Below are 15,008 nucleotides of genomic sequence, written 5' to 3'. Positions count from 1 at the left end.
CACTGAGCAGGGAGCCCGATGCGGGGCTCGATCCCAGGACCCTGGGATCATGACCTGAGCCAAAGGCAGACGCTTAACGACTGAGCCACCCAGGCGCCCCAAGGCCACTGCTTTAAAACTTGACATAAGTCCTGGCTTTTAGGATGCTTGTTTGGCCTTTGAGGCCCTAGTGCTTGCTCTATCTTCAGCTACATTATTGCCTTTCAAAGAATCCAAAAGCCTATTATCCCTCAGAAGATGAGGACCAGATGTGTGGGACCTTGTACAAGGTGTTCAGGAGTGGAGTATGCATCCTGAGGGGTGACCTCAGGGCTGACATAGGTCAAGTGCGCTGTGCGGAGGATGGACTAGAGGAAGATGAGATCAATGTTACAGCCGTCCATGTCAGAGCGAGAAGAGACGAGAACATGAATTGGGCAGTGAAGGTCCCATATGAAGATGCTGTGAGGCCCCTATTTTCCTACAAGTCAGATTTCCAGAAGAAGCTTAAGAATGGGGGCTTCCCGGGGGGGGGGGCGCCTGGGTGGCTCAGTTGTTAAACGTCTGCCTTCCGCTCAGGTCGTGATCTGGGGGTCCTGGGATCCAGCCCTACGTGGGGCTCCCTGCTCAGCAAGGAGCCTGCTTCTCCCTCTGCCCCTCTCACTGCTCGGGCACTCTCTCTCTCAAAATCTTAAAAAAAAAAAAGAATGGGGGCTTCCGGGGTCAAGGTTGTGCACCCAGTCTGTGCACAGGTTCACCCCTTGGGGAGACGTGCCCGGAGGCCAGCCCCAGCCCCCGAGAGAGAAGGTAAGGGCGGGCCTGCTTTTCCACCGTGCGCCTTCCAGCCCCAGCTCCGCTCAGCAAGCCCTGCACAGCAGCGGCCCCTCCCACGGGCGGGGGCTGCACGGACCGGGGAAGAGCTGGGCCCCAAGGGCCGCTCGGGCCTGCAGCTTCCCCTCTCCGCGGCCCCCACCTCCGCCCAGGAAACCCAACCGCCTGGAAGCCGCCTAGCGTCAACCGGCCGCCAGGGACACAGGGCACGGAGGGCAGAGGGCGGGCCAGGTCCCTGTGGGCCGGCCGAGGGCGGAAGGAGGGTGCGGCCCCGCGCCGTGGGAGCCTCCGCGGACTCCCTCCCACCAGCGCTGGGGCGCGGCCGAGGCAGCGCGCATGCCCGCCCCGCCCGGGAAGGCCCGCCCCGCCGCCGCCAGACCAGTCAGAGCCTGGGAAAGAAGGCGGCCGCGGCTGACGAAGAGGAAGGGACTGACGCCAGGCGCAGGGGGCGGGGCAAGGCTCCTCCTCCCCCTCCCACAGCGCGCCGGCGAACGGGCGGGCTGGCGCAGGCGCACTTTTGCAGCCTCGCCCTCTGTAGTCCGGGCTTCCCCGGAGGCCTGATGGTCACGTGCCAGGCGCCAGCCAGAGAGAAAACGGAGCTCCGGGCCCCCGGTGGCGAGTCACTCAGCCTAGCAGGGGAGCCGGCACTGTCTGCAGCAGCAGGCGCATGAAGTACAGTGACAGCTTTGGAGTACTGAGCTCCGCGGGGAGGTGGGCAACCCAGGCAGAGCCTGCCCAGAGACTAACAGCAGCAAGTGATCACACTGCAGCCGGAAGGAAGGGCAGGGACAAAGGCACGGCAGCAAATCTTAGGGCTGGAGTAAAACCACAAAAACGGAGGCCTTACAGAAACACACCCAGGGGCGCCTGGGGGGCTCAGTCGTTAAGCGTCTGCCTTCGGCTCAGGTCATGATCCCGGGGTCCTGGGATGGAGCCCGGCATCGGGCTCCCTGCTCAGTGCTTCTCCCTCTCCCACGCCCCCTGCTTGTGTTCCCTCTCTCGCTGTGTGTGTCTCTGTGTCAGATAAATAAAATCTTAAAAAAAAAAAACCACACCCATAAATACAGAGCACAAACCGCTGGTTGCCAGAGGGGAGGGGGGTGGGAGATGGGCAAAAAGGAGTGAGGGGAGTGGGAAATACTGGCTTCCAGTAACGTAATGAATATGCCATGGGAATGAAAGGCACAGCACGGGAATATAGTCAATGATACCGTAACAGCACTGTATGCTGCGCCATGGTAGCTACACTTGCGGTGAGCATAGCATTACAGAGAGATGTTGAATCACCATGTTGTATACCTGGAACTAATGTAACATTGTGGGCCAACTATACTCAAAAAAAAAACCCCCAAAATGGAGGGCTTATATTCTGCAGGAAATGACATTATGCATTTGTCAAAAAACAGAATGCAGGGTGCCTGGGTGGCTCAGTCGTTAGGCGTCTGCCTTCGGCTCAGGTCATGATCCTGGGGTCCTGGGATCAAGCCCCGCATTGGGCTCCCTGCTCCGCGGGGAGCCTGCTTCTCCCTCTCCCACTCCCCCTGCTTGTGTTCCCTCTCTCGCTGTGTCTCTCTCTGTCAAATAATAAAAAAAACAATGCACAACACAAAGAAGGAAATGTAAACCCTGGACTATAGTTAATTATCGATATTGGCTCATCAACTAACAAATGCAACATTTAATACAAAATGTTAATAGGGGAAAACTGGGGGGGGGAGGGAGGTACATGGAAACTGTACTATCTGCTCAGTTCTATAAACCTAAAACTGTACTAAAAATAAAGTCTATTTCCAAATGAAGGTTTAGGTTAGGGGACAGATTCCATGGGTATTACGGTGGTCAAACACACAAGACTTTCTGACCTCTTGGATGGCAGGGGAGGGAGGAATCAAGGACAGTTAGTTGCCAGGGCTTGAGCAGCTGGGTAGCTGGTTGGGCCATTACCAGACAGGACACCAACAGAGAAGCCCAGTGAACAGTTGGATTTTACGCAGCAGGAGCCCAGCAAAGCAGTGGCAGAGCAGGGCTCAGAAGGCAGAACATCTGCCTCCCTGGCAGGGACTGGCTTCCAGAACTTCAGGGTCTCCCTCCCCTGGGCCAAAAGGTGCCAAAAGCCATCAGACTTGGGAGCCCCACCTCTAAATCCCTGACAAAGCTCTTCCCTTCTACTTGGGCTTTGGCAGGACACGCGGTGCCAAAAGGCTATGAGGTCCATATCCACAGGGACACAGAGGGGCTGGAGAGAGGCAGTCCCCCACCCTCTCCACCAATGTGCACACTCGCACACACAAACTCCCCAAGGCCGCTGGGTGAAGTTTATTGTGAAACCTCGAGGGGCAGCGAGGACAGAGTGGGCGTGTCAGGGTGGGGAGAGGAGCAAGTGCAGGCTCTAGGAGGCGGAGTCAGAGGCCTCTGAGCTGTCCTTGACGTCGGTGCTTTCTGTGGTCTCGCTGACCTCGCTGAGGTCCTTGCTGTCCCCACCGCTATCCTCAGCAGCCAGGCCCTTCTCCTCACGACAGGCCTCTCCCGAGCTTGGAAGTGAGTTGCCTCTGCTCTCCACCTTGTTCTCGATGGAGCCCAGCACCACGTGCCTGCCCTTCTCCTTCAGCTCCAGGTGCCGCCTCAGCTGCCGCCAGGAGTCCAGAGAGACGCAGGAGGAAGGAGACAGGGCCTAAGTCTCCAGACCACATGGGCCCTCTCCTGCCACCCACGCTGGGGACGGGGGAAGCCTGCACCTGTCACTTGCTGGGGGCAGTAGGGCCAGGGCAGGACCCTGACTTTCTCCTCTGCCCAGCTGTGTGTCACCCCTGAACCCCGGGGGCCCTAGTTCTCAGCACATCCAAGGGCCTCCTCCCTCCCCTCTGCCATCACGCCTCAGACAGTACAGGCTTCTGCAGAGAATGGCGTCTTGGGGGCGATAGCCTCCTTTACAGCCCTGCCACGGCCCAGCTCCCCACCTGTCAGCTGAGGAACGGAGGTGAAGAGGGCCAGGACTCCCGGCTATGCCGGCACCAGTCCCCTGGGGACACTTACCTCATCGGCCATCTGGGTGAGGTCCCGCTTCATGGCGTATGCGTCTTCCCCATCCGCGTAGTACTTGGGCTCCACTTCGCTGATCCTGGGGGGCGGGAGGTGCAGAAAAGAACGACCCAAATCAGAGGGCAAATTCTCCTCAGTCTTCTGGCATTCTCGGCTAGTGGGACAGCATATCTACTTTTCCCTTTGTGCCCTCCGGCAGTTAAGCAGTACGTAGCCCCCAGTGCCTTTACGCCTCTGCGGGCTGCCACTGTCCTGTGTCCCTAACCTGGCTCGCAAGGATCAGTTTCTGTGGTTTATTATGAGCTGAAGCCCTGAATTTAGCCATCCCCTTCTCTCCATGCCCTGTTCCGTGTCCCTGACTGAGCAAGGAAGACTGACTCCTGCGCCTAGCAACTGGAACCGAGGAGGACGGGTGCTGGGGCCTCGTTTCCTGACAGTCACTGCCAGACCATGTGACCCCCTGCTCTGAGCAGCTTAGGGGCCGAGCCCGCACCGGCGGGGGGGGGGGGGGGGGGAGGAATGTATGTGCAGACTCAGGCACCTTGCCACTGTTTGGAAGGGGCACGGACTTGACAGCCTGGGAGGGCCTGGCAGCCCTAAGACCTCAGAATTGCTGGCCACCAGAGACATCTACATCCAGATCAAAGATCCCTCCCTGAAGGCCCGTCCCAATGGTCCCTCTTCATCCCCCACCAAACTGAAGCTAAAGCTGTCTCTGTGGGCCCTCCATCCCCAGCCTCACTTTCAAGCAGCTTTGGCCACCATGTACTGTCATATCACTTCCCTGCCAGGCTTTCTCTGTCCTGTGCCAGGCACACAGAGACTCCCATGTCCCCAAGTGGGCTTGCCCTCATCCACCAGGACACCCCAGAACTCTAGGTCCCTCCATTGCTCTTGCCGAAGGCCCTACCTGCCTGGACATGCTTAGGTTCCTATAGCACCACATTCTCCTTTCTCCCGGTCCCTCTTAGATGCTTCTAGGTGCCAGGTCACCTTGGGCCCTGCTTCTGCTCATGTGCTGGGCCCTCACCTCTACTCCTGAAGCTTTACCAAGAAGCCTGTGTGCCCTCCACCTAGCCCTAGCCGACATCAGGCGACACAGCAAACCACACCAAACACTCTCCTGCATCACAACACGCAGCTGCTGTTGCCACAGAGACTGGAGAAGACATTCTCGTAATGTGTGGAGTCCACAGCCTGCCTCCCATCTCAGCCGACTCCAGGTCTTTCCTCCAGCCACCCCCATCCCCCCACCTGGAAGGCAGCTCAGCCCATCTCAGACGCCTGGATGAGCCAGATCTGGGACCACCCCATTCTATTAGAAAAGTCTCGAGCTACTTACTGAAAGTTGAGGGTGTTGGAATAGAGGTGCAGGGCGGCCCGGTTACTGCAGGGGAACAAGGCACTGCTGAGCTGCACAGACTTGGCCAGAAAGGGACAGCACGTCCAGGTCCAGCCCCTCCTCCCCACTAATCCCACTTCCCAGATCTTCTCCAAAAGCCAGGGCACCCCAGGACCCACATCAAGACAGTATCTCCTCCCCGACCCTCCTCCCTCCCTCAGCCCTGGCTTCCACCTCTTCCTGACATGCAGGGAGACGTATTTGGCATTGAAGTTCTCTATCATGGCTCGGGAGGCCTGGTCCATCAGCTTCTGAGCCAGGCCGAGGCGTCGGTGGGAACGCTTCACAGCCTGGTGGGAGAAGGAAGGGACCTCAAGGGCTGCCCCAACTAAGCCCACCTCCACCCCTGCCAGAACCTGGGCGGGTCCTACGCACCAGCGAGGTTATATGTCCATGGGGCACATCATCCGGATCCTCTTCCCTAAAGCAAAAAGAAAGGAGAGGCTAGAAAGGAGCCTGGTGCAGATGCAGTCACCACCCCACATCCCCGGTGTGTACGCAGAGCAGGAGCACAAACTCCTCTGCTGGCTCCAAAGTTCCCCCAGACCCAGGGTGGGGGAGAGCTGGGACTCTCAAAACCCCATGCAGCAGCCAAAACACAAGCGCGGTGTCAATGGAGTACAATGGAAATGCTGACCATGCTATAAAGAACTGAGCTATCAAGCCATGCAAAGACATGGAGGAACTTTCAATGCACATGACTTAAGTGAAAGGAGCCAATTCGAAAAAGCCCCCTACTGTATGAGTCCAACCATATGACATTCTAGAAAAGGCAAAACTATAGACAGTAAGTAAGTATGTCGGTGGTTGGCGTGGGGAAGGGGGGAGGAGAAATGAAATAACACGGAAGATTTTTAGGACACTGAAACTACTGATTCTAGAACAGCAGATACTTATTATATACATGTGTCCAAGCCCACAGAAAGTACAACACAAAGTGTGAACCCTAATATAAACCAAGAACTTTAGTAATGTAGCAATACTGCCTCATCAACTGTCACAAATGTACTCCAAGGTGTTAGTGATAGACAAAACTAGGGATCGAAGGGCAGGGGGTGTATGGGAACTCAACACTTCCCACTGATTTTGTAAACCCAAAACGGAACTAAAAATCAGTAGATTAATTCATTAAAACAAGAAAAACCGATACAGGGTGGCATCCACCAGACACGTGTGGTATTGGTGCCCCCCTCCCCCCCATCCACTCCCAACTCAGGCACCAGGCTTCTGTCTCCTTCCTTGGTGACTCACATTTTGGCCAGGACGTACCCCACAATCTTCCCGTTCTCATCCTCTGCGATGTAAGAGAGCTAGGTGACAGGGAGGAGAAAGAAGTTAGAAAATAACTTCCTGTCAGAGCTGGAGGAGCCCTTGGCAGGCACTTGGTCCCACTGCCGGCCTGTCACTGTGTGCATGACAGCAACCGATCAAGTGGCGAGTTTAGTGACAGCTCCTGATCTCTAGGTCCAGTGGCTTGGTTTCCTTCCACGCACCCCACTGCTGCTCCTCCCACTTGGATTTTCCTTGGCCTGGTTTTTTTCCCCACCCCCAAATTCCGAAGCTGCCCACCTGGGGCCAGGAAAGGCCGTGGTAGAAGTAGTATTTCATCTGGTAGTTCTCCGGCAGGCACAGCAGATTGCAGTGCTGCATGTTCATTAGGTCCTCCGGCTGCGGGGAAGGCAGGCAGGGGAATGCAGTCAGGCCAGGGGCTGCGGTGCCTAAGTAGGCCTCAGCCACATCAGAACCCTGTTCCCTGTCTGTCTACTCAGCGACCCCCACCCCCGCGGGGCTGGGCGGGCGCTGTGACTGTCTGTCTTTGCACAGGCCTGGCGCACAGCCGCTGTGCAAAAAACATCTGTTCCAGGAATGGACGTGAGCGCCAGGAGGTTCTGGGACACCATGCAACTGAGCCCCGACATCCCTGTTCCGGTAGGTCCAGCCCCACGGGGACGATGGCCTTCACCTGTCCGTGCCCTGAGGCCGCAGGCGTGTGGGGCCACCGGCCCGGGGCTCGAGCGGGCCCCTCGGGAGCATGCGCACGCGGCCACGGGGCCGCGGACCCACGCGGCGCGGACAGCCTCCCGTCCCTGCCCCTCACCCTCGCATTGCGGATGTTCATAACGGCGGCGGGGCACGCGGTTCCCAGCGGGTCGTAAACGCGCAGTCAGCTGCCGCCGCTCTCCAAGGCGACACCGGGGCGGCCAGGCCGGGGCTGGGGCTGGGGCTGGAGCCGGAGCTGGGTCTCGGGACTCGCGGGGGCGGCGGAAGAGGCGGCGCGCACCAGGCCCGGCCATCGGCCGGAAGTGCGCGCCGCCGAACCCGCCCTCGCGGCCGCCGGGCCAATGCTTGGGAGGGGGGCCGGGGCGGGGGTGGGGCCTGTCCGCGAGGCGGGGCGGGGCGCGGGGAGCGCCAATGGTCCGGCGAGCCCCGGCGCGGGGCGGGCCCAGCAGAGGGGTGGGGCGGCCCGGCGCGCAGGGCGGGCCGGCGTCTGCGGAGGCTAGAAGGCTCCAGCCGGCCCCGGGCCACCCTCCTCCCGCGATCCCACAGACGAACGCACACCGGCAGCGCAGCAGGCTCAGTTTTATTTCGCGCCTTGGCGGGCGGGGGGTACGGCGGGAGGGGAGCCGGGACTCGAGCCGGGACTCGGGGCCAGGGCGAGGCGGCTCAGCAGGGCGCCCAGCATCTCCTCGCACATGGCGAGGCACCTCGGCACATGGAAGCAGCCTGCGGGGAGAGACAGGACAGCGGGTCGGGAGGCCCAGGGACAGCCGGCTGCCCCAAGCCCCTGCGGCCCCCGCCCTTTCTGTCGCCCACTCACCTTTGAAAGGACCCCCTTTGATGGTGAGAGCGACCTTCCCCTCTTGGTTCAAGTAGCCAAACCATTCCCCGTACTCAGGATCGCGAAACTGGAATAACAAGATAATGACAGCCAGGGCCTGCAGGAGTCTCCCAGGTGCCATAAGGCCAGGAAAAGGGGCGCTCACTGTCCCCACCGCACCCCTACCGCGCGGGGTCAGAGCCAGGGCTGACCCCAGGTCACGTGGCTCCAGAATCAGTGCTTTCATTATTTTTTATTTAAGATTTTATTTATTTATTTGACAGAGAGACCCAAGGAACACAAGCAGGGGGGAGTGGGAGAGGGAGAAGCAGACTTCCCGCCGAGCAGGGAGCCCGATGCGGGGCTCGATCCCAGGACCCTGAGATCATGACCTGAGCCGAAGGCGGACGCTTAACGACTGAACCACCCAGGCGCCCCAGAATCAGTGCTTTTAAAAGCGAGACCGCATCCAGGACTAAGATGAAGGCCTGGGGCTTTTCCTCCTTCTGCCTGGGGATGGGAGTGTGCAGCTAGACAACCCGCTGGGGGAGGGGGCCACAGGCTGTGACCTGAAACACTACAGAGAGGGCCTAAGAAGCACCCTGTTTGGGGATGACGAGAACGTTCTACATCTTGATAGATACACAGATGGGGTTACACAGACGCATACATTATTATATCTTAGTGAACTGAACACTTCGCATGGTATGTTTTACTGTGTATAAATTGTACTTCAATAAAACTTATTTAAAGTAAGGAGAATCCTGGTGGAGGTGCTGACCTTTCATGTAACTTTGCAGCAAGTTCCTTCCTCAGGGAGGAGTCTGCTGGAGATTCTCTCCCTCTCCCTCTGCCCCCTCCCACCCCCGGCTTGCACATGTGGGCACGCACGCACTCTCTCTAAAATAAATAAATCTTTCTTAAAAAATAAAATGTATTCTTGGGGCACCTGGGTGGCTCAGTCGATTAAGCATCTGCCTTTGGCTTGGGTCATGATCCCAGAGTTCCACTCAGCGGGGAGTCTGCTTCTCCCTCTGCCCCTCCCCCCACTCCTGCTCTCTGGCTCACTCTCTCTCAAATAAATAAATAATCTTAAATAAAATGTATTCTTTACATTTCACTTTATGCAGTTAAAACTGGTGGCCTCTAACACACGTTCCTTATCAATGCATTCAGTATTAAGATAATAGCCTCAGGTCTCCTGATCCTGCGTTTGGAAGTAGTGATGTGTGTGTGTGTGCGCAGTACTTGTAATTACGAACACATCTAGGATCTCTCTTGATGACAAAGTCTGGCACTGCTAATACCGCTGTGGAAATGAACGTTGGATTCCAATTAGAGGTTAGTGCAAATGAAGATGTAATTTTCTCCCAGGTTTCGAAGCCCACACACCCCAGAATAAGACCACCTATATAGTCCCTCCTGTGCTGGGATCTACCAATGGAGTGGATCCCGGCTTTAGAAACACACCAGGAATCTGCATTCATCACTAGGCTCAACGCCCAAGGTGCCCCCTAAGCAGCAGCGAGTACATCACTCTGCTCATAGTGCTTGGCCTCTGGTGGACCCCTGGCTTCCTTCCGACCTCACAGCTGATTCCTGTCTCCTTTGCTGGGCCCTCCTAATCCCTCTCCTCTTTCCCTTCTGTACCCCAAAGCTTACTTTGCCTCACAACTTACAGTATCATCTATATTCTTATGATACCCAAGCGATCGTGGCCAGCCCAGACCTCTCCTGCTCGACCAGCCCATACTCTGACCCCTCTGCCCGCTGCAGCTCACACCCCAGGCCAGGCCACCATCCTCACCTGTCTCCCTGCCTTTGCCCGGGCTCTACAGCCTCCCCTCCCCCCCGGACCCACTAATGCCTAAATCCCACAAGGTAACTCCTCTGTGCAGAGCAACCCCTTCTGCCTTTGCTCCCTCCCACTCGCCCCCCAGTCCCGACCTTGATCTATTTTCCAAAGCTGTCATTGCCATCTACATGTTCGTGTGTTTACTTGTTTATAGTCGACCCCCCCCCCCCACACACATCAGCTCCAGAGGGGCAGGGGCTGCTTTGCTGACTGCAGAGAGGGCACCAGGGTCCAGACCTCCAGGAACTCAGGCCAGCTGAGGGACCATGCCCAGTGAGGGGGAGAAGAAGGGAGTGTGGGATTAGCCTCCCCATCCTGGCCTAGCCGCCTCCCACAGCCCGAGAGAGCCTGGCTGTGGCCCGCCTGGAGAGGGATGGCTGCCTGCTGTTCCCTCCACACCCACACTGAGCCCAGGGAGAGCTATGGACCAGGAAGCACCACTTACCTGGCGGAAGGTGTACTCAGCCACCTGGTAGAAGAGGTGCAGCAAGGCAGGGTCCCCGCTGTCACTGTAGCCCATGAGGAAGGCAATCATGGCTTCACTGTGTGGCCACCAGAGCTTCATGGCCCACTCCAGCTGAGAGCAGAGCAGTGGCAGGTGTCTGAGAGCCCTGGGTCCCACCCTCTGCCACCCCTCTGAGCCCATCCTCCAGATCGTGGCTCAGACTCCAGCCGGCCCAAGCACTTGGAGCTTCATCACGGGATGGCTGTCCCTGAGGGTCTGAATGGCCCCTCTGAATGGGACTAGCTTCCTGACCAGGATGCACCCCCAAGCCACCCCTTCCAAAGGGCCAGGGTGGGGTGGCCTCCCCTTTAACCCTGGAATTGAAACCCTGTCTGCCTGGTCAGCCTGTCTAAAGCCCATTGGACACCAGCTCCTGCCGATGGCAGGGTCAGTCCCCCTCTGCAGATCTCAGCGGGATCAAAACACAAGCAGAGGCATCGTCAGACCTAAGGGTGCAAATCTGCTCCCGCTACTGACGCCTGAGAATCACCCAGAGAGCCTTTCAGAGATGAAAGGGACAGATGTCTCAGAAGTGGCCTTGTCTGCACGTGAGGCTGAGAGCCCCTGGCCTAGAAGTCAAGAGTTTACCACCAGGGTCACACTGGGCGAGTTCGGCACTCTGAGACTCAGGTCCCCCTCCATGAAATGGGTGATGACAGCGCCCACCTCCCAGAGAAGAAAGCCTGGAACAGGCTAGTACCATGTGGCCCTGGGCACATTCCCACCTGGGTAGGGCAGAGGCCATCAGCATCCTGGAAGTAGAAGAGGCCTCCATGGTCAGGGTCCCATCCAGAGCGGAAAGGCAACAATAGGAACTTGTTGATAACGTGAGCTCGAAGCTTGGGGTCACCCTTCCTGATGGCGTAACGGAGCAGGAACCAGCCAGCTTCCAGCGCATGGCCTGGTGAGTGCTCGGGCTTAAGGCAGGCAGTGGACCCCCCCTCCACAGGCAGGGGGGTCCACCTCCTGTGCTGACCACAGGTGCCTCCCTTCCTCCTCCACTAACCGTGGGAGCTGCTCTGAGCTCACCCACAGCCACTCTCCTGCAGGAAGCTTGCCCTCCTGGTCTGTCCCAGACTCTCTCTCCTGCTGCTGACACCCCAGCCTGGGAGGCCTGTCCCAGCTTCTCTGCCTGGTCCTCGGTAGCGGGTGGGGGGTGGAGGGAGGAAGGCAGACCCCAGGCACTCCCGACATCTGAAGCACAGAACCCGACACTGAGCATTCCCTTCCTCCTGGGCCACCCCCAGCCTACTCTACTCCTCACCTGGGTTCTGGTGCCTCCCCAGGCAACCAGAAAGTTCCTCACCGCCCTCTGACACGTTCTCCAGCACGGCCTGCCCATCCCTCTGCCAAGGAGGGAGGAAGAGGAGAAGGTAAAACTGCCTTCAGCTCCTGCCCACCGACCAGAAAGGCCCGCCCGCCCTTCCCTCTGTCATCTGCAGTCCTGGGCAGACCTGGCTCGGGGGCGGGGGGGGGGCATTTGAGAAGGGGCCCAAGGGCCTGAACGGGTTCTTACCCTTGCCTGGGCCCCCAAGGTGGGAAGGGTGACACACTGAATGGGGGCTGAGATTAGGTCAGCTGGGCTGCCCACAGAGGCCCAGAAGAACTTGGGTCTGGCTGGGTTTCCTGCTCTCTAACGTGCCAGGGCTTCTGGCACCTTCCCTCCTGGCCTTGGCCCTAGCGGGCTCCCCCGGGCCCTCCGCCTTTCCCAGGGTCTAGGCTCCTGAGCCCCAGTCGTGCTCCCCGCCCCACCCCCACCCCGCTGTGTCTCCCCCGTCTGTACAAGGGGGCCACCGAGGCCCAGCTGGGGGTGTGGGTGTAGGCAAAGGAGGTGCCCCAGGGCATAGGGAGTGGGAGTCACCTTGCCCCCCCCCAGCTCCCAGGCCCCATCTGGCAGGTGAATGTCAGCCTCCTGTCCCCTGGGTGTGTCCCCCCCCCAACCTGGACATGCCGCAGAATCCTCTGGGCACACCAGTCCCCCAGCTCCGCGTAGTTGCCCGCCAGCTCCTCGTCCGCCTCCCCGAGCTGGTCCACCAGGTTGAGCAGCATCATGGGCACTGCCATGGACTCGGAGGCCAGGGCCCCGGGGAGACGGGGCCGGCCCAGCCCCGACGGGTCCTCCCGCACCCAGTACACGATCTGATCCATCATCTCCACCGCTTCCTTCTGGGAGGGGAGAAAGGGAGACGAGGGGAGGCCCAGGCCGAGGCCGCCCCCCTGTGCAGTCTGGTCCCTCAGGTCCTGACCTGGGGTGGGAGAGCCTCGTCCTCCCACCCGCTCATAGGACACCTTCACCAAGGGCCTACTCTGGGCCCGGCCCTGGGTTGGGTGCTGGGGGGGCCGGGGTGGATCTGCCCCACCCTGCCTCGGGGGGCTCCCAGTCTGTGGGTGCAGGCCACTCCCAGGCAGTGAGGTCGGGTGTAAAAGTCCAAGGGGCTCCAGGGAGGAGGGAGAGCTCCCTTCCAGCCAGAGCCGGGTGTACATTGGTCTCTCTGTGCTGTGTGTGTGGAATCAGAGGTAAAGACTGCAGGGAGGGGGCACCCCTCACAGTAGAGCACAATGAGGGGGGTGTTGCCAGCAGCCCTGGGGCCATGGGGGCCCAGAGGACGGACTGACGTGGGCAACAGACCCCGCCTGCAGACAGGGCCCAGGGAGGAGGCTTGCACACAGGACAGGAATGCATCAGCCCAAGTGAGGGCATGGAGACTCATAAGGCAGCCTTCCTCCCACACACCTGGTAACGCGCTTCCCCAGTCACCCGCCACAGCTCGTTCATGGCCATGGTGTAGAAACACTCGCTGAAGATGGTTCGCTGCACCTTGACCGGGCGGCCGTCCCGCGTCAGCGCAAAGGCGCACTTCTTTCCGGGAGGTGCCACTCGGGCATAACGCAGCAAAAATTCGCCACCTGGTGGTTGGGAAGTTGGCACGCTAGAACTCAGGTGAGGACGCCCCCTGCCCCCGCCCCCCGCCCCTTCACTGCTTCTCAACCTCCCTAGGAACTAGGGTAAACTTGGAGGTGCCTCTAGGGACATGGGGACACGGAGGGGGCACCTGCTTTAGCTGAATCCAGAAGTTCAGGGCTGCGGAAACGCTCAAGTTTTCGGTACAGGCGACAATACATCCACACCTGTGGGGGAGTAGAGGGAATATGGCTGAAGTGGGGAGCAGCGGGGGTTCTCGGGGCTGGGAGGAGGAGGAGTCCTTAGGCGCCCGTGTCATGGGAGGAGTAGTGTGGAGATGACCGGCCTCGTGCGTGCAGACTGAGGACAGGCCAAGCTGACTCCAGCTTCTGCCTCTGGGAGAGCTTCTAGCCTGGGCACATCCCCTACCTGCCTCCCCTGCAGCCAGACATACTTGAGGTCATCGTACACCTGCCCATCTCGACCAAGGCACGTGAAGAAACCCCTGTGGGATGCACAGTATTAGCCAAGGGGGGAAGGGGCCTGGCATCCACCGGATCCACTGCTCTGCTGGGCTCAGCAGATCTGAGTCAGCTGACAGTGAGGTGGGGGCTCAGGAGGGGCAAAGACCCCTACTGAGGGCACCAGAAGGGCGAGGCGCACCCATGCTCTTGGTCGTGAGAGTGCTCCATCCAGAAAGCCACCACACGGTCCAGTTCCTGCTCCACACGCTCCTTCCAGGTCTGCAGAGCCTCTCGCTCCTTTTCCATGTCCTGGGGGAACTCGGGACTTGGAGACACAGCTTCCCCACAGATCTCCCCATCTTCCTAGCTTCCAACCTCCCCAACAGGCTCCTCTGTGCCCCAGGTCACCCCACACTCCAGTGGACCCCAGGGCTGCCTGAGCCATCTCCCCTGGGCCCCCAGGCCTCAGAACCCAGAACTCAGGGTTCCCCACACCCTTGCACGGAGCTGTCCTCTGGCCCGGCCCGGCCCCAGGACTGACCCCACGGTCCTGAGAATCCTCCAGGACAACACCCTCCCCACTACGGGCCCCACCACTGGCCTGCCACACTCGGAGACCCCCGCTCATCCTTCCGTCTCCTCCAGGAAGCCAGACAGAGCTGGTCTTGGTCCCGTGACTGTCACTCAGCTGACCCAGCCGCGCCCCACCCGCCCCCTCCTCCCGGAGGTTCCGCAGAGTCTGGGGGGCGGGGCTTGGCGGTCGCACGGCTCCGCCCCCGTGTTCCGGCACCGCCCCCACGCTCGCTGGCCAAGACCCTTGAGCCGCAGAGCAGGGCAGAGCTGCAGCAGTGACCACTGCTGGGCGCACTCGGCTCGAGAGCCTCCTGATGGGAAATGCTGGGTGAACTGGCAGGGCGCTCTGGGGCGGGCAACACGGGGCTGGCTCCCGCACACCTGCTCCTCCCAGCCACCTCTCCCCACCCTTGAACTGAGTTGGGGGGGAGTGGTGGGGGAGGGGCCTGGGCAGGGCAGGGCTGCTGAGGGTGGTGGCCCCAGCTCTTGCTTAGGGGAGGTCCTGGCTTTGGGTCCAGCTGGGCTTATACCCAACCACCCACCCTGCTCACAGAGGCATGTCATTAGTTATGGTATATCCCTTCACGCCCAGCCTCTCCCCCTGCTTTTCCAGCACTCTGTCCCCCTCATGCCTAGCCAA

General features: G+C 59.7%; 2 protein-coding genes across 3 annotated transcripts; both read right to left on the bottom strand.

Moving 5' to 3' along the window:
• Positions 1-2,465: 2,465 nt before the first annotated feature.
• NAA10 (N-alpha-acetyltransferase 10, NatA catalytic subunit) lies at positions 2,466-7,559 on the bottom strand. The gene is made up of 8 exons (XM_032397523.1): positions 7,350-7,559; positions 6,821-6,919; positions 6,503-6,561; positions 5,627-5,672; positions 5,426-5,541; positions 5,192-5,236; positions 3,844-3,928; positions 2,466-3,436 (listed from the first exon to the last, which is right to left on the bottom strand). The coding sequence occupies exons 1-8, from the start codon at positions 7,368-7,370 to the stop codon at positions 3,200-3,202; spliced, it is 708 nt and encodes a 235-aa protein (XP_032253414.1). The 5' UTR covers positions 7,371-7,559; the 3' UTR covers positions 2,466-3,199.
• A 262-nt stretch (positions 7,560-7,821) lies between these two features.
• On the bottom strand, positions 7,822-14,472 carry RENBP (renin binding protein). 2 transcript variants are annotated; one of them, XM_032397522.1, is made up of 11 exons: positions 14,397-14,472; positions 13,995-14,104; positions 13,761-13,836; positions 13,483-13,558; positions 13,164-13,336; positions 12,371-12,595; positions 11,694-11,775; positions 11,155-11,330; positions 10,370-10,501; positions 8,070-8,157; positions 7,822-7,975 (listed from the first exon to the last, which is right to left on the bottom strand). In XM_032397522.1, the coding sequence occupies exons 1-11, from the start codon at positions 14,421-14,423 to the stop codon at positions 7,833-7,835; spliced, it is 1,308 nt and encodes a 435-aa protein (XP_032253413.1). In that variant the 5' UTR covers positions 14,424-14,472; the 3' UTR covers positions 7,822-7,832. The 2 variants fall into 2 exon arrangements, 1 of the variants encoding a protein (XP_032253413.1); XR_004298518.1 differs by having other exon boundaries at positions 7,846-7,975; positions 11,155-11,623.
• Between the last annotated feature and the right edge of the window lie 536 nt (positions 14,473-15,008).

The sequence above is a fragment of the Phoca vitulina genome, unplaced genomic scaffold (genome assembly GCF_004348235.1).
Source record: "Phoca vitulina isolate PV1807 unplaced genomic scaffold, GSC_HSeal_1.0 scaffold99, whole genome shotgun sequence".
NCBI lineage: Eukaryota > Metazoa > Chordata > Mammalia > Carnivora > Phocidae > Phoca > Phoca vitulina.
The sequence above is the reverse complement of the archived record's forward strand: the minus strand, read 5'-3'. Positions and strand labels throughout refer to the sequence as shown.